This window comes from Sebastes umbrosus, chromosome 21, assembly GCF_015220745.1.
Source record: "Sebastes umbrosus isolate fSebUmb1 chromosome 21, fSebUmb1.pri, whole genome shotgun sequence".
Classification (NCBI taxonomy): Eukaryota; Metazoa; Chordata; class Actinopteri; order Perciformes; family Sebastidae; genus Sebastes; species Sebastes umbrosus.
In genome coordinates, this window is record NC_051289.1 from 16,820,096 (window position 1) to 16,843,391 (window position 23,296).

General features: G+C 41.2%; 2 protein-coding genes across 2 annotated transcripts in view; one reads left to right on the forward strand and one right to left on the reverse strand.

Annotated features, from left to right (window-relative positions):
- Positions 1–1,614: 1,614 nt before the first annotated feature.
- txndc5 (thioredoxin domain containing 5) lies at positions 1,615–11,772 on the forward strand. The gene is made up of 10 exons (XM_037757464.1): positions 1,615–1,983; positions 4,249–4,401; positions 4,903–5,008; positions 5,109–5,205; positions 6,074–6,189; positions 7,195–7,281; positions 7,626–7,784; positions 8,763–8,845; positions 8,983–9,112; positions 9,611–11,772. The coding sequence occupies exons 1-10, from the start codon at positions 1,793–1,795 to the stop codon at positions 9,731–9,733; spliced, it is 1,245 nt and encodes a 414-aa protein (XP_037613392.1). The 5' UTR covers positions 1,615–1,792; the 3' UTR covers positions 9,734–11,772.
- Positions 11,596–23,296, reverse strand: part of bmp6 (bone morphogenetic protein 6) — a 53,170-nt gene continuing 41,469 nt past the window's right edge. Inside the window, exons 5-7 of the mRNA XM_037757472.1 lie at positions 16,200–16,276; positions 14,618–14,728; positions 11,596–13,403 (exon numbers count right to left, since the gene is read on the reverse strand). Of these exons, the coding sequence (XP_037613400.1) occupies positions 13,254–13,403; positions 14,618–14,728; positions 16,200–16,276 (338 nt within the window). The 3' untranslated portion in view covers positions 11,596–13,253. The remainder of the gene's footprint in view (positions 13,404–14,617; positions 14,729–16,199; positions 16,277–23,296) is intronic.

The following is a 23,296-nucleotide window of genomic DNA, read 5'->3' on the forward strand; positions in this document are numbered from 1 at the left end:
GCTTTAAAAAATCTAGAGACTTTGGCCAATCACAGGTCATTTCAGAGAGAGAGAGCATTCCTATTGGCTGTTCATTCAACAGAAGCAGCTGTCAATCACTCGCGAACTCCGATCAAATGGTCAAATTAGGCAGCGCTGATCAAATATAAATCAATATTCTGTAACTGTAATGCCTGTGAAATCTTAAAGATGTCATTAGGAGCACTGGAGGACATCGTAGGAAACAGAGGCACATTTTTTCAGATTATTTGTCTCATGCACTACTGTCAAGATATAGTGACTGTTTAATAGAAATAACTTCTTTTAAAGTGACTGTTTGTAACTTCTTACACGTATAAATCACCCGGGTCGGTGTCCCATGCGCGCTTGCGTGTGGCTACGCTGCTCAGAATCAGACTCCAACACAAACTACACGGAAGCACCAAAATCGCAAAGTTATATCTAGTGAAGCCCGTCTTGCAAAACAGTGTTGGCCGTGGTCGGAGGATGCGGGGGAGACCATAGCTTTGGTCTCCAGGGCCGGAGTCTCTGCTGTACTCTGCTCCCCTGCCTGCTTGCCTTCACTCACACGCCGTTCTCGCTATTTCACTCCACTCTTACGTGCATGCGCGCACACTACACCCTGCAGAAGAGTTAGTTTAGCTCTGAGAATATCTAGTAAACGTACAGTGGATGTTTGTGCAGAAATAACTGCTGCAGCTCCTCCAGACCGACAGAGGTTTCCCGTGTCTTGTGAAGTGACGGGGCTCCGCAGCGAGAAACATTATCGTCTCCGACCAAAACTCCGGTGTCTCCCCTGTTCCCTTCGGCCACGGTCGTGAGGCTGAAGCAGGAAAAGCCAACACTAGGATCAGCAGTGATTCATGGAGAGACCTTCGTCTGGTCAGCTAACATTACTGCCAAGCAGGTCAAATATAGAGTGATATTGTGGTTTTAGTTGACGTGTGTCGCCACACTGTTTTGAGCAATGCTCGTTCATGTCTATGTAGAGCGAGCACAAGCGCGAGCAACAGGACGTTGACTTTCGTTGACTTAACGGCCACAGGTGTCGCTGTTAACAAGCATTTCTGATTCTTACAAACAGTTCCCTCTTACTTTTCAGTTCAGACTCATGGATATTTCTGGCACTGAAAGCCACATAGCCTAGGGCTTTAGTTTTATGTAATATCTCAATAATAAGTCAAAGAAGTCCGTACAATTGTGCATACTGTCCCCTAATGAATACAGACACAAAGAATGTGAATCGCAGACATTTGAGAGATGAAACCTCTTGGTAATAACACTGCTTTGTTGCTGTACTGAGCTATTTAGGCCACATGTAGAGAAGGCAGAAAGACACTGCATGCAACTCTGCAACAGTCCCTTTTAATAAATACCTTATGACTATTTCAGTCTATCAGGCAGTAATAAAAACCATGGTACAAATGCATGCATGCATGCATACACCATTGTAGGAATAAAGCACTGTATCTTCTTTAGTTTTAGTGAGATACAGTATTTATATCTCCCCTCCAGTAAAGTCGCTTTTAGGCTTCCATACTTCTTCAAAGAATGGCATGTGTTTGAACCTGTCAGCTTGTGCAAGAGTTGCAAAGCGCTTTCACAAGCTTTCACAGATCTACACAACATCACGTTAGCATGCCCGTCCTGCAGAAACAGGACTCTCCATATACACGTGTCCCATCCACAGTTTGAGTCTGTCAGAGGGGGCGTGTGCACTGTAGAGAGTCGGTCTCTTCCAGCAGCAGCAGGGACACTGAGACACCCACTGAGAGAGAGACAGAGATTCACCATGGCCTCAGCACTGACTTGCACACCCTTCCTTATGTTGTCTTTTATTTATTTCTCGTTACTGTTTGCCAGCGTGTTTTGCGACACTAATACAGAAGAAGAAGATGAGCACGCCAAGCACACGTACACGGTGGAGATGTTCAACGAGGCGGTGCCCACTGCTCCACACTTTGTCATGTTTTACGCCCCATGGTAAGTGTGAGCTAAGAGCTAAGTGTTAGCCAAGAGCTAAGTGTGAGCTAAGAGCTAAGTGTTAGCTAATAGCTAAGTGTTAGCCAAGAGCTAAGTGTTAGCTAATAGCTAGCTCACAAGTTTGTTTTCTCAGACGACGTTGAATAAATGAATTGGCAATAACCTTTGTCTTTTTTTACATCTCTCAAATACACCAAAAAAATAGTAAAAAAGGTTTATGGAGAGATGTATTAGAGCTAACCGGCAAGTTAGCAAACAAGCTAGTTAGCATTCATGCTAGTTAGCATTAATGCTAGTTGGCTGCCTAGCAACGTTCGTTTAAACGACCGGCGGGGTTAGCTTAGCATGCTAGTTAGCTTAGCATGCTAGTTAGCTTAGCTGCTAACTAGCATAGCCAGCAAACAGTTATCCAACTGCACTTTTAGTGGAGCACTTTTCACAGGGGCCTTATAATGCTAGTACTTCACTAGCCGGTGACATTTAGTTTGCAAACTTTCTATTGAATGTTGAACTTTAATGTGAACACAGTTTGTGGTGTTATGCTGATGCTATTTGTGCAGAAACAGTCAGTCACAGTTCATGGTTGTAGTTGGGGTTGCTGTGCTGACGTGGCAGGCACTGATTGACTGATGCTGCATGTCAGAAGATAAGATCAGATGTTCAACTTTTCCCTTTGTTATGTCACTGCTAAAGTGTCCATTGTCTCCCATGGGTGTCCCTAGGATCAAATCTGGTATTTTTTTGACATGGGCTATGTAATATTAGAGTTGCATGCAGTGTCTTCTCCACATTTGGCCTAAATAGCTCAGTACAGCAACAAAGCAGTATTATCACCAAGAGGTTTCATCTCTCAAGTTTCTGCCACTGAGACTTTTCTTAGCTGGATTCACATTATTTGTGTCTGTATTCATTAGGGGACAGTATGCACAATTGTACAGACTACTTTTACTTATTATTATAAGCTGCTATATGATACAACTTTATTGTCAGTTTGCACTGAAATTCATTTTGCATCCATAGGCAGCTCAGTTTGAGAAAAAGTACACATACAATAGACATACTGTTACCATAGACAGACAGACAAGTAAGACCCATCAGACAAAAAACAAAACACAATTATTCATACATAACCCATTACAAAATTACCCTCTGTCCTCTGGATTTACATGTCTTTAACAGCACATTAATTATTATTTAGCAACACGATGGACTGATGGACAAAAGCGTTCTTTAGCCTGATGCGGTTAAATGTAGGGACTCTGAATCTCCTCTTGGAGGGCAGAAGTTGATATTCCCCATTTAAAACAGGAATCAGAAGAGATGCTGTTGGCAAGTCTGAGCATACTCTTGTTGTGAGCTGCTTGAAAGGAGGCTGTCACAGGTTGGCCAATGATCTTCGCGCAGATTTTGATTTGGCTATAAAGTTTAGTTTTAAGTTTTACAGATATACTACTGAGCTATGTGGCTTTCAGTGCCAGAAATAACCAAGAGTCTGAACTGAAAAGTGAGAGGCCTGTTCCCTTAATCTTTTTGATCATTCAGAGGAGAGTACAGTAGTAAGCCACCATCCACATCATGGTATTTCTAAGAATGCAATGCCTCAGATACACCACTATAAACCTTCATATCATCTTCATCAGCCCGTAATGCTTGTAATTCCACATTTCCTTTGTAAGTGTGGTCAGTTCAGATAAGTCGTGTGCAAATGATGGCTTCTAACCAGGATCAATACAGGCCCAATGTGTCCTGCACCATTGGCACTTGCCTGCCTGTGTCAGAGGCTTTCTGGCCTGTCGGTGAGAGAAATTGCTCTGATTGGCTGTTCATCTTTTACGAATCTGTGCACGAGAAGAGAAACAGAAGTGAGGAAAGCAAGCCAACAAGTAAAGTAAAGAGTGCACATACAGAAGGCTCTTCTCATTTTTCATCTTCATCTCATCTGATCAGTCTAATACATAATATATATTTTCATATTTTTGCTTGTATATCCGCCGTCCGTGAATGACGATTACAGACTACTGCGACCTGCTGGTAGGTAGAGTTATTTAATCTCACGCAGACGCAGAATGAACGTGGTAGTTGGCCGTCGGCTGTAGTCTTTGCGTTGTGTTCGAGTGCAACTTTCTGGCCTAGACACAGGTGACGTGAGGCGATGCTACAGTCGGCCTTCACCACCGCTAGTTCTTTGATGTTTGTTTGGTGCGTCTGGCCTTAAGAATACCTCGTGTTAGACACTGACTGTGTTTGTATCACTGTTGTGTCCAGGTGCGGCCATTGCCAGAGGTTACAGCCGGCATGGAATGAACTGGCAGAGAAATACAACAGCATGGACGAGCCCCCAGTGTATGTGGTAAAAGTTGACTGCGTTCCGAACACCAAGTTCTGCTCCAATGACCACGGGGTCAGGGGCTACCCCACGTAAGTATTCATCTCCCGAATTCTTGAATTCATCCATTCATATTAATCCTTTGGCATGTATTAGATCAGCCTAGATATTTTACATTTGTAGATCAACAAACTGAATCAAATCGCTAAATTGAATTGGCTGTTGCATGTAGGATAAAAAACAACTCTCACAACATACAAGTGAACAGTCTTTTTCATGACTGATTAACAGAGAGGTGATATATTGGCCTGCATTTAGTTGAATATTCTGCCCATATCTTAATGACGTCCTCTTAAATCTTGGATGTTGCTGACAGCATGCTGTAGCTGCAAACACAGCAGTCACTGGATAATGATTGATAGAAGTTTTATAACCAAAAATGACAGGTTCCTAGAGCTTGTAAGGGTGAGACTAGTTAGAAGTTGCATACGTCATTGAGTTTTAGTACACTTTTGTTGCGAAGCTTTAGACTTGAACCAAAAGTCGACCATGCCACAATTCATTAAATAAAAAAAGAAATGTGTTATCTCTAGGCTGAAGTTGTTTAGGCCAGACCAGGAGTCAGTTAAGTACGCGGGGCCCAGAGATCTACAGGCTCTGGAGACCTGGATGCTGAAGACAATCCAGGAGGAGCCTTCGGTGAGTTGTGTTCATTCAGTTAACATCTCATGTTTATAAACCCTTACAGTGCAAGAGCGGTGGTGTTCATAGCTGCTTGTTGTTGTTGTGTGTCCTCCAGGAACCAGAGAGTGAACAGGAGCCTCCTAAAGCCCCAGAGCCCAAACAGGGCCTGTATGATCTCACTGCTCTCAACTTTAAGGCCCACATAGCCAAAGGTAAAGATCTAGTTGAACATATGCTATTTAATGCTTAATGAAAGTGCCGTTGTACCACTTAACTCAAGGCAAATTAATAGATAATATCATCTTGTGTATTTATGCAGCTGCATCCTGCCTGAAACAGATAACTCGTTTCTGTTTCGTCTCAAATTTTAAATGTCCTTTCAGTTTTCAACCACACTTAGTAGTGTTTCTGGATCCCTCCTTAGAGAATGGAAACACCTCACTGCCGTGATTGACACAAGTGACATTTCAACACGAGCACCTGTGCCACAATCCACAACGTCAGTCAACTCGAACCAACTGTATAACACTTGTCTGCTGTCACCTCACGTTTCTGGATTTTCAGACACTATAATCGTCTCGTTGAAATTGTGGCTCTTAAGCTCCGCTGAAGTCGAGTGTTTTGGTTTTGAAGAAAAATAAATGATTTCTTGTTTGGAGACGAAAAAAAGGCAGGATATGACGTAGGCATTTTTTTTTTTAAAACAGTGTTTATAGGTCCCACCTTCACATCTTGGCAACAGAGCTCCAATAAACGTTGTGTAATTGGTTGCGTATAACCTCTGTATAAGAGGTGTATATTTTCATTTACAGCAGACTGGGTTGAGTTTGTTGTGGAATCTTTTTACATTGCTCCATCAAATCAAAAATCTGACAACACAAACTTGCTCAGCCTAGTACATAATTGTGCCCTTGTGTTTAATTATGTCCACGTAGAAATTGGTATACACTGCACAGCATTTTACTTTCTACTTATTCTATGTATTATTTTATGTTCTTTTTTCTTTCCATTTGTGTTTAATTTTCTTTTTGGTTATCTGCAGTTTCTTTTTCTAAAATGCCTTTCCCCCTCTTGCTACAGGTGCCCATTTTATTAAGTTCTTTGCCCCATGGTGCGGTCACTGCAAAGCCATCGCCCCAACCTGGGAGCAGCTGGCCACCACCTTTGAGCACTCTGATGACGTCAAGATAGGAAAGGTGGGTCCCTCAGATTGTGTACAGTCTTCTCGGGTTCATGATCCAACTAGTCATACATCATTTTTTTTGTACCCATCCTGCAATATGAGCTGCCTTTGTGACACACCTTTGATAAACTGTTATTGCAGTGCTACATTTGCTCCCATCATTGTTAAGTTAAGTTACTTTACACTACTGGCATGGCATCATTCTGTTACCCGTTTGACAGAACAGGATGCTGGTCACATGAGAAGCTACCCGTTTGCATACTGTGTTATTAAACACACACCTCTTAAGCAAATTTGCAGGGTCAGTGTTTGCATCGATGTTTCATTGTAGTTTAAAGTCCAAAGGCCCGCTGATCACAGCCTCATGAAACTATACAGCCACAAACTAGAGACCTAGGGCATTCAGAGGATGTTCTGAAAACTGTTCAGTAATCCCCTTATTGTCTATATACCTAAAGAAGGCATACATCCATCGCCAAAAAATTTAATTGTTGCAGAAATTCCAAATGTCAAAGATTTTGATACAAATCACAGCATGGCTTTTTCTATGGTGTTTCTCAAGGTCTTTGTGTCTTATTGTGGCATTTTGGAGGGATTTTGGTCATTTTTCTAAATTCTCGAGTGGTAAAAAATAGTTGAATTTAGCACCAAATCTGTGTAACAAATTGCAACAACCCAAGAATTGCTGCAAGAACGTATGAGACATAATAGAGCAAGGGAATGGCCATCATATACTTCTATAATGTTCTAAACCCTTCTACACTCTCATAATTTATTTTAATCAATTAATTCATTTTTATTTCTAGTTTTTGACTAGAACAACGTGACACACAGTGCTGCATCTCAAATTAATCTTCAGGTTTCCAGCTTTCAGATGATGTACACCCCTTCTATGTGACATTAACTGTTGACCTGATATCTCCCCTAAAGACCCCCTGTCCCCCACCTCTAACCCTCTTAAAAAAGGCGGTGGAATGGTAAGAGGTTAATAACACATGTCCATATATTTATGACCTAGGTGGACTGTACACAGCAGTATGAGGCGTGCTCTGAGAATGGCGTTCGGGGATATCCCACACTGCTCTTCTTCTACAATGGACAGAAGGTACGGAAAAAGTTTTTGACTGTTACAGACTTTCCATTCCAAATGATCTCTTCATGCACAGCCTTTTGACACACTCTTTGGCCACAGCCTGCCTGCATCTGACCTGCTGCCACTGCGGCTGTCATGTTCTTTCTCCTCAACACCTTCTAAGATTTACTGCAAACCATAACAACCTCCATGACATTACATCATACTGGGATAATTAAATACATAAATATTAAAAAAACGGGCATGTTAATCACAACAGCCATCATACGATTACATTGGCACCGCTTCAGATCTGAGTTAAACAATGATTGAAACGGTTAAGTAAGGTATTAATTCTAGTGCGTGTCTTTTTGTAGATAGATCAGTACAAAGGAAAAAGAGACCTGGACTCCTTCAAAGACTTTGTGGACAGCCAGCTGAAGGCTGCCCTCGAGCAGGAGCAAGAAGAGAAACCAATTGAGGAAGAAAAAGCAAATGAGATTCCCACTGAAGAGCCAGTCAAAGAGGAGGTTAAGGTGAGTGTGAGCAACAAAAAGAAGAAAAGCCATACAAAATAAATATATGCTACAGGTGTTCATACATTCAGAAACAATCTAAACATATTTTAAAATCAATTATTCAGTTGCTTTAATGTGTTGAAATTATTCTGCTGGCACTTGAAAGGCTTTAGACACCTGACCATACTTATAAAACTGGTCTGACTTTAACACGGTTTTAACAATACTATGTACTAAATGCTGGTATCCAACCAAGCTACTGAAGCGTTACTGGCCATATATTATGCCTTTTTACATAATAACTACTAAAAATTACATTATTTATCAATCCAATAGTATGTTGAAAAAAAGTCATAGTATAGTATGTTGAAAAAATATAAAAGTCATAGTATAGTATGTTGAAAAAATATAAAAGTCATAGTTTTGTATGTCGAAAACAAAAAAAACAACATAGTATAGTATGTTGAAAAATAAGTCATAGAATAGTATGTCGGAAAAAAAGGTCATAGTATAGTATGTAGAAATAGTCATAGTATAGTATGTAGAAAAAATAAAATAAGTCATAGTATAGTATGTCGAAAGAGTCATAGTTTTGTATGTCGAAAACAAAAAAAACATAGTATAGTATGTTGAAAAATAAGTCATAGAATAGTATGTTGGAAAAAAGTCATTGTATAGTACGTCGAAAAAAATATAAGCCATAGTATACTATGTCAAAAAAATAAAATAAGTCTTAGTATAGTATGTCGAAAAAGGTCATAGTATTGTACGTCGAAAAAAATAAAAGTCATAGTATTGTATGTCGAAAAAAATTTAAAAAAGCCATAGTATAGTATGTCGATAAATACCCATAGTATAATATGACAAAAAAAGACAAAGTATATTATATAAAAAATAGAAAATAGTGAATAATAAGTTTTTCAAGCAGAAGGGCTCTTGTTTATGATCATCACAATTCAGCACAGTTTAATATCAGATTTTCTTTCCTCTATGCAGTCCAACGTGTTGGAACTCACAGAGACCAACTTTGACGAGACAGTGGCCAAGGGCTTGACCCTCATCAAATTCTACGCTCCATGGTAAGATCGTCGTTTTACCATTCTTTATCTTTAACGTCCTGTTTGAAGTAACACTGACTCTTAACTTCCGAATGTATAAATATGTCTGAGTCACTTGAAGTGATGTCATTCCTGTGTTATCCTGCTGTCAACTGTAGGTGTGGCCACTGTAAGAACCTCGTTCCAACATGGGAGGATCTCTCCCAGAAGGAGTTTCCCGGCCTCACTGACGTCAAGATAGCCAAAGTGGACTGCACTGTTGAGCGCACGCTCTGCAACAAGTACTCTGTAAGTACTGTAAGACACCATCAAAACAGAGCAATGCAGCACTCTGTATCTCTCACGTTACCCTTCTGTCAGCTTTTTTAATTTCCTCAAGATTAAGTGTTATACAGGATATAATAAATCAAAAAAATTGCAGTTTTATAACAGAGCTATAAAACAATATGACTGCTATGTACTTTAATTAGATGCTACAGACTGTAATCCTAAAGCAGATCTAGCACTGTCATGGGCAACAGTTCAGTTATCTTTCGGAAGAACTGATGATTCACTCTGATAAAATGTGCCCTTTTTTTGTGTTGTGTTAATATATTAAAGATATCTTCTCGTATAAAACGTCACATCTCAAAGTCTGACTGCTTTTCCCACTGTCCGTTGAGTCAGCAACATATCTCAAAATCATGACTGTTTCCATGAAGTTTGGTGGACAGATGGGACATTAAATGGTTTTGAAAGATGACAAAGCACATGAAATAAGCCCCTTGTTCTTCCCTCTTCATTCAGGTTCGAGGTTACCCCACGTTGATCATCTTCAAGGCGGGGGAGCAGGGCGACGAGCATAACGGCGGGCGGGACCTGGAGAGCCTGCACAGCTTCGTGATGAGGCAGGCGAGAGACGAGCTGTAGAAACAGTCAAGTCGGCGCTCAACTGTCCACCACTCTGCTCGTCCACACTGCATATCTGGCCAGTAGGACACCACTCTCTCTCTCCCACAGTAGCCAAACCTCTCTCTATCTTTCTCTCCACTCGGGTTCTCTTCAGACAGGAGTCGGCTAATGACGGACTGTTCTTTCTCCTGTGTTCAAGGACAGAATGATTCAGTAGAGTGTTTGGGATGTGAATGTATTTCTCATTGCTGTCGCCCAGAGAATACCATCGTATTGGTTGGGTCTGTAATTGAAGTTAATATGTTGGACAACCACTTTACAAGCACTGCTCTATCAATCAGAACCAGAATTCCTCGCACAGATAAAAATGTCTTTTATCAAAACTGGTAGCACTGAAGGACACATGTCCCAGTTTCTGCCTGTTCAAAAAAAAATTGTTTCTGATGAACTTCTGAAGCCATTTGACTTTTTTTTAAATGCTTAATTTTATACACGGGATCTGTTGTTAAAATCACAAGCCATTACTGTTACGGTACTGTGAGTCAAAAAAATTTGTAAAGTTTGTGTCACCCACATGTGAAGTCGAGTGTTAAGTTGATGGGTACTTCCTTTCCATGCCAGAGTGACTTAACTCTCAGGGAAAACGCCCCGCAGACTAGGAGAAGTTGTGATGGATGGCGATTGTTATCACAGGTCTGATCATGGCACTGTTTTCTCTTAATGATGAGGATTTTTAGAACAAAGTGAATTAAAAGTCATCATCTCAATTCATTTTCGGACTCCTGTGATCTCAATGAGCCATCCCTCTCTACTCCTCCTAGCATTCAGGGTCTCAGGCCTGGACCATGTTGCCCCCATATCTCCATTACTGACCATCTGTAGACTTCTCGTCATTGCATCCTACAAATGTAGTACAAAAGGTGTGAATGTAAAGTTTTTTTCTGGTATATCTCTCAGGCTAGGCCCAATGTTCAAAGAATTTGGGAACCAGTAGGTGGAGCAGGAGAAGACAGTTGGGTCACTTGGTATTGAGAGTAAAAACATGCAGCAGAAGTTCAGGATCTTTTTGCATGAGAAATTGAGCTCCACTTCAGCTTTTACAATCTTGCTTCTGTGGTTGGACATTTTTTTTGTAATTCTGCTTGTGAGGTTGGAACTGAAACGAACATCCACTGCAGCTCAGGGTCAGGTGGGCTAGCTAGCATCATATCACCTTTCTGACTTATGATTGTGATCTATACTTACCTTCGTGGTTGTACTGGCTGCATCTGAATGGGTCTATAGAATTCACTTTTCCTGCTCCCAAATAATGTTTCTAGATGTCAATTTTCTGACTATGGAAAATCATGCTATGATGCCAGCATCTTAAGGCACCCAAATCTATGGACTGAATAGATGAATTGGTTTAACTCTGCTACATGGATAGTGGGGGTGATCTGGTTGTAAGATATAGCTGCAGTCTCACTAACCAGTAACATGATCTGGAAAAAGAAGCATCCTTTATCGATTGCAACCAAAAATAAACCATAACTTGGCTGGTTTTTAATTTTCTAAACACTGGTGAGATTGTTTAAACTGAAAGTCTGCTGTATCATAACCATCAACCTACAAATCCAACCTGTACAGAAGGTTAATCGGTGTTTGAAGATTCAACAGTCGCAGGCCAAGAAAGTCATCTGTCACAAACCTGGTTCTAAAAGCATTTCTTTTCAGCGCACTTCTCTGTGACTAACTGTGACTTCACCCACCCGTTCAGCAATGCCCATTACACTGCAAATGCTCTTTGACCCATGTTACGTGAAAAGTATGTGCTGCATGATGCAGGGCACCTTTTTATCGTCTTAACCCAGGTACACAAAACAGTAAGAGAGACGCAGCAGTTTTTTGTCAGTAAAAGTTTTTATGGATAGCACATGGTCTAAGGAACTCCAGTGACAGAAGTATTTTTTTCCTTGTGAGTCATGGGTTGTGCACTACCCATGGATTTTGTACAAAAAAAGTGAATAATGGCAAGTTGTAACATGAGATTTCATAATAAAAAGATTTTTCAAAAATAAGTTTGTATTTTCATTTGTCCTTGCATCTGTCTCTGTTAATAAGGTATGTGATTTTTTCTTTTTAATAAAAGGTGCAATAAATAAGCTGAGAATGTACAAGTATTTACAAAAAAAAAACAGTCTAAACATGATCACAAATGTAAACAGCAGCTTACCAGAGGTATATTTTGTAATTTATGATTGGTTAGGCACGTAAGGTATTTTGATTCTTGTTATTAGTTTTTCATTAAAATATGTTCTCTAAAAAAAAAAAAACCTCCATGTCATTCAAAGCTCACAGTAACTTGTTCAATTGGAAAGACGTTGCCACTGGACACAAATCTCGACACAATTTTTACCCTCGGCGTTGAAAAAGCAAAAGGGCTAATTTCAGAAAAGCTGGCACTGGACACCGTTCTGCCGGCTGTTTTTGACTCGCTAAATGTTTTTCCACAATCTCTTGATGGGTTGTCAGGGGTGGAAGCGTTTGTTAACTTTGCGAGTGCAGCAACATGGAAATGGCCATTTGCGGTATGTCGCAGGGATAAGGCTGTATTCTTCGCTTCTTTGGAGAAAAACATCAGTTTAGCCACAACATGCATCATGTTGAACCAGCCTGGTGAATCGCAGCTCAGCGTGAGCCCGGCAAATATTGACACGGAGGGGATATTTGGAGCAGCGCGCTACTAAAATAGCCTGCGGTCACTTTGGTTCAGTCCATATTATATTTTAGGAGGGCAAATATGGCTTAAGAAGAAAATACATTGGGAGAGAGAGGAAGGGAATATGAATCTACTGACTCCAATGTATCATTTAGTATTAGATTGTTTGAGTTAGCTCTGTTAAGGAAACTTGAGTTTGTATTTTCCCATCTCACTCAAACCATTTATACACTTGTCATTTGACCAGGTGATGTCACTGAGTCAACTCTCCAGGGGTCACGCTCTGTTGGAGAAGTTGTTCATTAGTAATTATTCGAGCCCCACTCTGAGAACTGATCCACCGTGTTCATTGTCAGAGAGGAGAAGGGAAAGAAAGCAGCACTCGGACTGGTCCCACAACAGTTCAGTTGCCCTCTCCCTCTCAGCGAGGGAAAAGGTGCAGTAGCCTCTTCGGCGTTCATACACACACTTCCATAAACACATAATATACAAACTGAAACACTCCAACCTCCACACACACACATTCACTCAGTTGCAGACCCATGAAGTGAAGACTCCACAGCTAATAGAGAAGGTGATTGACTACTTGGTGGCTCAACACTGTAGGGTGAAGTTGCCTATAGATGACACCCATAATAGTCCTCTCTTCGTTTGATGAATGGATGGATGTTTTAAATTATCTTTCAGGGTTGGACATTCCTTGCAGGCTGAGGTTATGGGCAGGAAAGCTGGTGTCTAGTTGAGGTCAACATCATCCAGGAGTCACTTGGTGCAGTTGCAGCCCTTTGCCAACCCAACTTTTAATCGCTCATTATTAGCCCCTCGATGTCGGTGTCGGTGTCAGTGGCAGCCGCAGGCCCGTACCACCATGTTCTTGTATTTCTTCAGGATGACGTTGGAGTTGTCGTCGAAGTAGAGCACTGAGATGGCGTGGAGCTTGGTGGGGGCACAGCATGGCTTTGGTACGTTCTCTGGGTTCATCAGGTGCACCTGAAAATCAAATTAAATTCTTTAAGACCCTTTCAGCGCCAATCAAAAATTAAAGTAGTTTTTTAAAAAACAGGTAAGAGAGAGCAGCTATAATGCAACTCAATAGTGTCAAAAGTCATACTATATTATGTAATAAAAAAAAATCATAAGTCATAGTATAGTATGCCATAAAAAGTCCTAAAAATGTCAGTGTTGTATGTCGTAAAAAAGTCAATAAAAGTCATAGTATAGTATGCCATAAAAAGTCATAGTATAATATATCGAAAAAAAAGTCATAAAAAAGTCAGTTTAGTATGTCGAAAAAAAGTCATAGTATAGTATGTCGAAAAAAAGTCATAGTATAGTATGTCGAAAAAAAAGTCATAGTATAGTATGTCGAAAAAAAGTCACCATATAGTATGCCTAAAAAAGTCATAGTATAGTATGTCAAAAAGGAGTCATAATATAGTATGTGGAAAAAAAGGTCACAGTACAGTATATAAAAAATAAAGTTATAGTATAGTATGTCGAAAAAAATATTCAATAAATAAGGCTTAGAATAGTATGCCATTAAAAGTCATAGTATAGTATGCCGAAAAAAAGTCATAGTACAGTATGTCGAAAAAAAGTCGTAGTATAATATGTCGTAAAAAAGTGATAGCATAGTATGTCAAAAAGGAGTCATAAAATAGTATGTGGAAAAAAAGTCATAGATGTCGTATGTCGTAAAAAATCATTAAAAAGTCATAGTATAGTATGTCGGAAAAAAAGTCATCGTATAATATGTCGTAAAAAAGTCATAGTATAGGCATAGTATGTCATAAAAAAAGTCATAGCATAGTATGTCGAAACAAATGTCATAATAGTGTGCCATAAAAAAGTCATGGTATAGTATGCAGAATTGCCACCTCGCGATTGTATGCCTCCACCAACTAGTCAAGTTGCAGTTTACATCTATGTCTGTCCAAAATGTCATCACTTCATCATTTTATCCTCTCAGCCATTTGTGTGAAACTGTCATAATTACCATATGAATTCTTGATTTATGGACAAAAAATGTGATTTGTGAGATCCCAGTGACCCTCTACCTCTGACCACCAAAATCTAATCAGCTCATCCTTGAGTCTAAGTGTACGTTTGTGACAAATTTGAGGAAATGACTTAAATTTAAAACAACTCCTACACTGTGTTTAAAATCTACTGAGCATGGCACACTCCTGTGGGGTTGGCCTTACCAGGGTCTGTACAATGGCGTGGTTGGTGGCGTTCATGTGGGCATTAAGCGGGAAGGAGCACTCTCCATCACAGTAGTTGGCTGCGTAGCCTTCAGGAGCAATGATCCAGTCCTTAGAGAAACACATTACAGTAAACGTTAAAAGCAGCATAGTCAGAGCAGATGAAATCAATCAAATCGAGTCAATAAAACATCCTAACATATCAATGCCTACTGCGTTAGAGAGGTGAGACTATGTCTTTGTTTTGAAACACTAGAAAGGTCAGGTCTGGCTTTATAATTCCACAAAACTAATGTTCTTATTTTGCAGCGTTGCCCTGTAACAGAAGCCCACCTGTTGGTAAATTCTGTGTTAATCTCGTTTTTGAGGACGTCCCTGCTCAAACACTCCTGTCTGTGGAATCGCTCACGGAAGCAATACTTCTCCCCGTCCTTCCTTCCTTCCTCTCTGCGTCTTACTGTTTTTCGCTCCGACAAATTCTCGGCATGTTTTACCTCTTTCTAACTTGTTTTTGTGTTTTTTATCTAGTGTACCTTCCTGTCGGTGTTAATAATCTCTCTGTCTTTCTCTTCTGTGTCTGTCCAGCTCCATTACTGCATGCATGTGTGTGTGTGTGTGTGTGTGTGTGTGTGTGTTGGCAGTCTCCCTCTAGATGTCAGTGCTGTGTTAACAGCTCACAGCTTGTTTGGAAGGATGTACGTAACTCCTGCCCTTCTGTTTCTTCCTTAGTCTGTCTCCTTGTAAACACACACACACATACACACTGTCTTCAGTCTACTCCCACCAAGCTACGTTAACTGACGTCTTCTCTTTTGACCAGCCTTGCTTGGCAGTACTAGTTCCATATCAGCCTGGTGTTTACAATGTGAGTTATAAACAGTAGAATATTAGAAAGCGGAGATTTTAAGTAAGCAACTTTTAAGACACCTGTCTTGAGGTAGCTACTTGATACACCAGCTGGAGGAAAAGTTATTGACACTTATTGTTGGTTAACCGTCTAAAATAACTCAGTCCTGAATCTTAATGACTATTGCACATTGAAGAAGACATAGCCCAAACATCTGCGCATTTTACTCCCTCGTGTTAATCCTGCAAACCTTTTTGTGTGCCTGCAAGATTTGTATTTATGTATCGACAGAGACTTGATTATGCAAGAGATCCACAACCGTCCCTATTATGTGTAGATTTACATCCAATATTGTGTGTTTATGGATCCTCAGTGAACCAAATTCCACATTTAAAAGGTCCAGTGTGTAGGATCTGGCGGTAACTAGCAGTGAGGTGAGGAGAATTGTAACCAAAAAAGAAGCCTCTCCCGTGTGCAAAGCGGGTTGGAGAGCTACGGTGGCCGACGCGAAAATGCGAATGACCCTCTCTAGAGCCATCTGGAGCAGAGCCAGTGCATAGAGTGTGTGTGTGTGTACATGGGAAGTGAGTGGTGAAGCGAGAGAGAGAAAGTGGCGGCAACAGGAGCGAGTAACGTTATCGACTCCAGCCCAATCACTACTACCTTACCTGTTCACCACACGTGTGTATGTATTAAGACGTGTTTGAATGTATTGAATAAGAAAACGTTGTCTACCTGCCAGCCCAGCTCTCTGAAGCTGACGTACAGCTCGTGTCTTCTGCATGCCGTCTTCTGATCGCTGCTGTTGTAATCTGCAACAGAAGAAACAGAAATCATCAGGAAACAGGACCTTGCACACATACTTCATGTATATTTGCCCCAAATAAGAGAGGGCGGTTAGATCCGTTGTGACATTTGTAACATCTATATTATGTTGTTCACGTCTTTCTAGTTGTCCAACATGACTAAATGTGTCCCACTACATGACTGATGGGATGGTAAAACCCAGTCAGCTAAAACCCTTCCCTGGGTAAATGACTCCCAATTAAACCTCATGAAAGTGACTCATGACATTCAGAATCTGAGAGTAGAAGAACAACACAATACGCCTCATGTAATGCACTGGGTGGAGACGCATGCGAGGGCGTAGGCCAGAGCACAGGCACAAATGCTCGGTCACTGCGCTGTACGTGCTTCACATTCATCTGCTGTTTAATTCGTTTGAACGCACGCCTAATTGAATTCATCAGCATTCAAATATTACTTGGCGCGAGCAGCGAGTGGTGACACGGTGACAAGCGTGTTTATGGACTCTCCTGCCCTTGCGGTTCGTTCTTAATTATCTCTGTTCCATTCTGCAGCGGCGAGGCAGACGGCTGCAGACAGTCCCAGCCAGGTATAGGTTTGGTTTTTCACAGTCGAGGAGGTCATTGCTGGCATCGGTCGCCACGCTGAAGTCAAGACGGTGACACTGACTTTCCACTGACGCCCTCTTTCTCTCTCTCGTTCCACTCTCCCTGTCTCGCCTCATTGATTTTATTGTTGTGATTATTTTTTTTCTTCACAGACCTCCCAGAGAAAGACAATGAGAGGGGGAAAATGCAAGCTATGGCGACGGTTAAGAGTCCTGTATTTTCTAAAGAGCTTCATCCAGATGATCCAAGCGGTAGCAGTTGTCACTTCAAATCCCCCCGAACATATAAGCAAACTGAGCTTGGCTTCTTGGTGGCCCTACAATGTCTTAAGCCAGTGGTTCCCAACCTGGGGTCCGGGACACCCTTTGGGAGGTGCCAGGATTTGTTTGCTAGGAGGTTGTCAAAATTAGATTTGCACATGTATAACATATAAAAGATGTATTTTTTGCTGCTTAGTTGGTCACATTCTGTTTAAACCCGGATATTTCTGCACAGTTGCAGATAAAGATTAGGCTAGTATCATTAGTAGTATACTATTTGTAGAATTAGATTCTAGTGGCGGCTGCATAGGATTGTTTCCGACTCCTGTGACACAAACATTTCCAACAACTCCAGAGTGTTGTAAAGTCCAAAAGTAAAAAATTATTGGAAAAAGACTGATGTAGTCATTTCCAAAATCTGCGTTTTTATCTAATGAAATATCCATATTTGTTGGTGTTTAGCTGATGATTTATATTCATTAAAGAAAGTTGATTTAATAAAAAATGTATTTATATTATTCTATTTTATTTAATCCTCATTATAATTAATGACGTCAGGGGGCTCAGCTTTTCTTAGATACAAGCAGGAGGGGCTTCGAGAAAACTAGGTTGGGAATCAGTGCCTTAAGCAACACTTCAGCCTGAAGCCTGCAAGTGATTTTAATTGCAGTTGGTTGTTGGTCTGCACATTCTCACATTGCAAAGTTAATTATAAAACTGTTAACCAACTGTTTTGGCCCGAAAACTTTCTAGTGGTTGCCTATTTTTACAATACTGGTTTCTGACTCCATGTTTAGCCTTGTAGAGTTAGTGCTGGGGATATTTAGGCTGCAATAACTTATTCCATATTCCAAGAAAAAAAAACAATTTACAGCTTTGTGTTTATCTGCAACTGGCTCTCACATTCAAAACGGTCATTTGTTAGTTTTTCAGATTTTCTCATTGCAACGTCAGCCTGTTTGGTGGAGCTACTTATCCTGTCAAGCCATGCAAACATGGCTATTTGCTTCTCATGGGCAATAAATAAGAGAGGATCTGTTTGCCTAAAGAAATGCACTTAACTGCAGTTGTGCAGTTGTGGCATTTACAAGAAACAATTGCCATATGATATATAGGTGAGTGTGCGTGTGTCAGTGTGTGTGTGTGTGTGTGTGTGTGTGTGTGTGTCAGAGAAAAAAGAGAGGGAGTGAGTCAGACTGCAGACGGGGCTTTGTCACTCAGTCACAGCCACTCACCTCACTTACTCACCAACAGCAGCCTTGTTTAGTCAGCTGGAGTTGGAGGGAGACACACACACACACACCTCAATTATGTAAGGGTCATTGATGTTGGGTCCTTACATCTCTGTGTCTATCATTCATTACCACTGGCACTTACTGTTCATACACAAATACACACAGTCACACTCACAAATGACCTGATGTTTATCTGTTTAACAGCCAAATCCACTTAGCCACTCGTTAAAAAACGAAGAGTTGTAATTTAAATTCACCAGCGCTCGCTAGTTGCATTAACATTTCATCATCACATCAAATTTCATTTTTGAACAGACGCACTGACCGCACTGCCCAGACTTTTGACCGTGTGTTTTAGCTGGACTTGCCTCAAGTAAGAAAAAGAGACCGACAGACAGACAGAGAGAGAGGGAGAGAGTGAGAGCAAGTTGGATTTGTCACTTGGATTCATGTCAGCTTGAAATAAATGAGGAGCGAGAGAGAAAGAGAAAAGTGACAGAGAAACGCTGCCTGAGTTCAGTTTCTACCATCTGCACTGAAACTGCAGGTGTCCTAATAACAATAGCTTCTTTTTATTGCAGCAGAACATGAATATGTCATCTGATTAGGCGGGTTAATTCTGTAACAGACAGGAAATGGAAGGTGAGGCTGGTCACAGCGGACGGCGGCGGGGTGAGGTCAAACGGTCATCCGTAACCATCAAACACAGTCAGGTGTTTCCCCAGTTTACGGTTCCTTCCTCTCCAATAGGAAGGGCAGTTTGCTAATGTGGAAATACAGAGTTTATATGCGTGTGTCTGCATTCAGGCACGCATGTTTGGTTCTGCGTGTGTGCAGATGATACACATGGATGCCGGGGGTCACATGTGCTCGTCCTGCCTCCCCTGTGGACTGACTGATCTGCCAGAGTCTTCAACAACACAGAGTGTTCGGATTTAACTAATTTACTATATGGAGACCTTCACAAATGAGGAAACAGGCTGGTCCTAGACCAGCTGCTTTAGTTTTGTACTGATTTTTCCTATAATTAATACAAACTTGTTTTTTGTCCCTTGCATTGTAAGGCACATTTTGCAGTGTGTACAGTGTTTATACACAGGAAACATCCAAGGACAGAGGAAAAGTGCCATTGTAAGCACTAAGCTGATTGGCTAAGTGACTTGGCTGACCTGATGTGAACCTGAGGTGATGTTTATAGAAAGAGGAATTGACACATTACAGTATAATAGGACGTTCACACGGTTAATGTGTAGAGATTTATGAGTGGTATTGGTATATGGATCGCTGGGGCTTTAAAAACTCTGGGCTTGTTAGTTCTATGCCAGTCAACATGTCTCTGTAAATAACTGTATTATACCTGTAGTCAATGCTTCGAAACACTGACATATACGCACTGGCTCAAACTGAACACACGTATATATTATACACACACACACTCAGCCCCTCCTTCATCCAGGTTTAGTTTATGGTGCGTGACATTCAGCTTCGGGTCAAATCACAAGCCCAGGGTGGAGGGGTGAATGAAGCTGCCTGCGCCATAGTCAGACTTCTACACCAGTAGCCATTAATAAAGTTCCTCATGGGGGTTTCTATGGTTGCAAGCAGGGTGGCAAAATCTGATCATCTCACTTGATTTCTTTCTCTAGACTCCAGTCTGCACACAGCTCCTTGTTACTACTGTATCAAAGTAATTACTATTAGTGCAGATTGTGCATGGTTGGATATGGATGGAGATATTGACGTATTATCAGCTGATGTAATTCCTTTAATTTAGTCAAAATCTTCTTAAACTCATTATATTGAACGGGGATGTGGATATCAACACGCATTAAAACAATATCTTGCTTTGCCGTATGCTCTACAACAACATATTCCCTTTTCCTCTCTCTCTCTCACACACACGCGCGCACACACTAATTTTCCTTGCACCTCTTGGCCTTCAAAGCCATCTGCATTTACAGTCTGTGGGGCTCTTTAAGAGGAATAAAGCTGATATTTACTGTGGGCTTTCATTGAGTGTAAAGGCCCAGATTTGTGGTGCCCATAAACCACATCTCCCCTTCCTGCCTGTAAAAAGTTAATGCCACACAGCTACCGCTGAGCACCGGCTCCCATGAGCCTTCCATTCATTTCTTTTTTCCTTTTCCTTGACAGAGAGCAGAGGTGAGAAGGACAACGAGAAAAACTCACTCTACATATTATACTCATTGTACTAATTTGTATACTTCTATTACTAATTAAAAGTCTGTGCCAACTGCACTAGAGGGTATTTGTGAGTAGTCCAGTAGGTTTTAGTTGTATATTGGAGTAGTAGGTCTGCACAAATAATACACAACATAATTCAGTTGAATCTATGACGCTTATTCAGTAATGGAATAGTTTGACATTTTGGGAAATATGCTTACTTGATACCACTCTTGTTTTCGTTAGCTTAGAATGAGCCGTTCATATCTTCATAGGGAGCGGGTCCGCCGTGTGGCTCCGCCATGTTTCTACAGTAGCCCAGAATGAACAAACCAAACACTGGCTCTGGAGAGTGCCTTTTTAGCGTTTTTACGTTACCTGAAGGCCACCGTAGTTCTCCGACACGCTTGTGAAACTGCGGTAACGTGAGCCGCAGAGTGCAAAACCGTGGTAACACCAGCCCCCGTCTGACTTCTAAAGTAGTGTTATTATGGTATGGATGGCCTCTGAGCAAGGCAAATGGCGTTACCGCGGTTTTGCACTCGGCGGCTCACGTTACCACAGTATTGGAAAGGGAGGAGTGAGCGGAGGGGGATTCAGTTGGTTGCAATCTGCAACCACACCGCTATATCCCACAAATCCTACACACTGGTCCTTTAAATCAAAAACCAAATGTAAAAAACAACAGCTAAGCTAACCAGCTGCTGGCTGTAGCTTCATGATTAACAGACAGACATGAGTGGTATCAATCTTATCCAACTCTCGACAAGAAAGTGAATAAGCATATTTTCTAAAATATCAAATATTTCCTTGAAAGCATCGGCAGCACCAAAAGAAGCAAACCATGACCTCTAGTTTCACCATGCTTCATGCACTGGCGTCAGGACCAAATATTTGAATATCAAATGGAAACAGGATTTCCTTTACTGACACAGTGATGTGAATGGAGCCAGTGGCACTGAGCTGTACTCCCATATACTGTAACAGCAGCTTACTTAACACTGTTTAACCTGGAAATGTTTTTTCTGTGAGTACACAAGCATCCATATGACCATGTGACACTAAATCTCTCCACTGAAGCCAACTGACATTGAATTTATTGAGGTGGGGCAGCGGCTGCCGGTTCCCCACCCTGTCTATTCAATAGCAGGGGAAACACTGCTCCTTACTGAGCGTAAGCACTGTAACTCTTAGACTTTCAATACTGGGCTGATATTAACCCCTCACTACACTACCTGCCATTCATTAAGCCCCCAAAACACTTTCCCCCAGCACCTATGTCGGGAGAAAAAGGCTATAAGTTATATTTATCACATGTTGATCCAAAAATACAAGAATTAAATGGTGCCAATTCAGACTTTTTAAGTCAGGGTTGTTTAGTATAGGAAGTGTGTGTGTGCATGTGAACTTAAAAAGTAATTTCCACCCCAGCAGGCCACAATCTCTCGAACCGCCTCGCTGTAATTCTATAGTTTGCTCCGGCAATTTCTCAAATCAAGAGCGAGAAAAGAATGCAGCTTTTACAGTATCAATTACATGAAGTCCCACGGAGGTGGTGGTGGTGACAGAAAACATATATATATATATATATATATATATTATATGGATCCAATGTTTATGATCAAATCTGGGTCGCTAACCCAGAAGAAGGAAGGAGAGAGTCCCGACGGCCTCATTCCTTCCTGAAAGGCGAGAGGCCAAGAACAGCGACATGAAAGGAGAATGTCACTGTTGTCCCTGACGTTTCTCCTCTCTTTCCCCTTCCCGCCCACCAACCACTACTACTGAAGTTTATCTTTCTTCCTGTCTTTCATCACAGAGGTTATTAAACCCTGCGAGGGAGCGCCGCCATTTCTAATTACTCCAACGGTAAACAAAAGGAGGTCAGGGTGGGGAGGGAGGCGAGGAGAATGAAGGAGGTGGAGGGAGGAGAGGAGAGACAGATGAAAAAACACTGCTGGCCCAGTGCCGTGTTATTATAATTCTTTAAGCGATACTGTTAGAGCGGTCAGTCTTTTAGCTGTGCAGCTAATGACTGGCTAGGTCTAATTACAGGCCGCCTGTGCTGTGCCGGGACGTGATATTCCTTCCCCGGATGGTTGTTAACTTCCCCCACAGCCAAAGCCCAACCCGACTCCCATTACCTCCCCGACCTTCTTCGCCCACAAAACCCCAAATTACCTTTAAAGGTGTTGTATTGTTCTTTTGGCAAGATACACAGCAGCATTTTTCCACTGTGCACACCCAGAGGGGGCGGAAGCATCATGCTGTCAAAACTATTCATGCATCCAACGCATAACTCAGAATTTAAGACAATATGTAAACTACAAAGACTAATTTGCTCAATAAATAAGAAAAAAAAGACTTTAGTCTGCCTGGCTTGCAAAGTGTCTGCTTTTGCGACTAAAATGTGAAAAACAAAGATGATTTATTACACATATAATCACACTGTTATTTCAAAACTAATGCTGCAGAAATTTATTTGGCTGAATTTCTCCTATTTTGTCATCTGGAAGACATTTAATATCACACGTTGTATTAAATCCAGCTTGCTAAAATTGTGAAAATGAGGAAATAACAAGGCCCAAGGCCTCACAGGGAGTACAGTAGGGGAAATAAAGTTTCACAGTCAAAAGGTTGTTTTATATCCTTAGCAGACTGAGGAAGGCATTTTAGTGATTTACGACAAAGCAAAGCAGCACAGCCAAATGTATAACATCTAAATGAAAATTGACAAC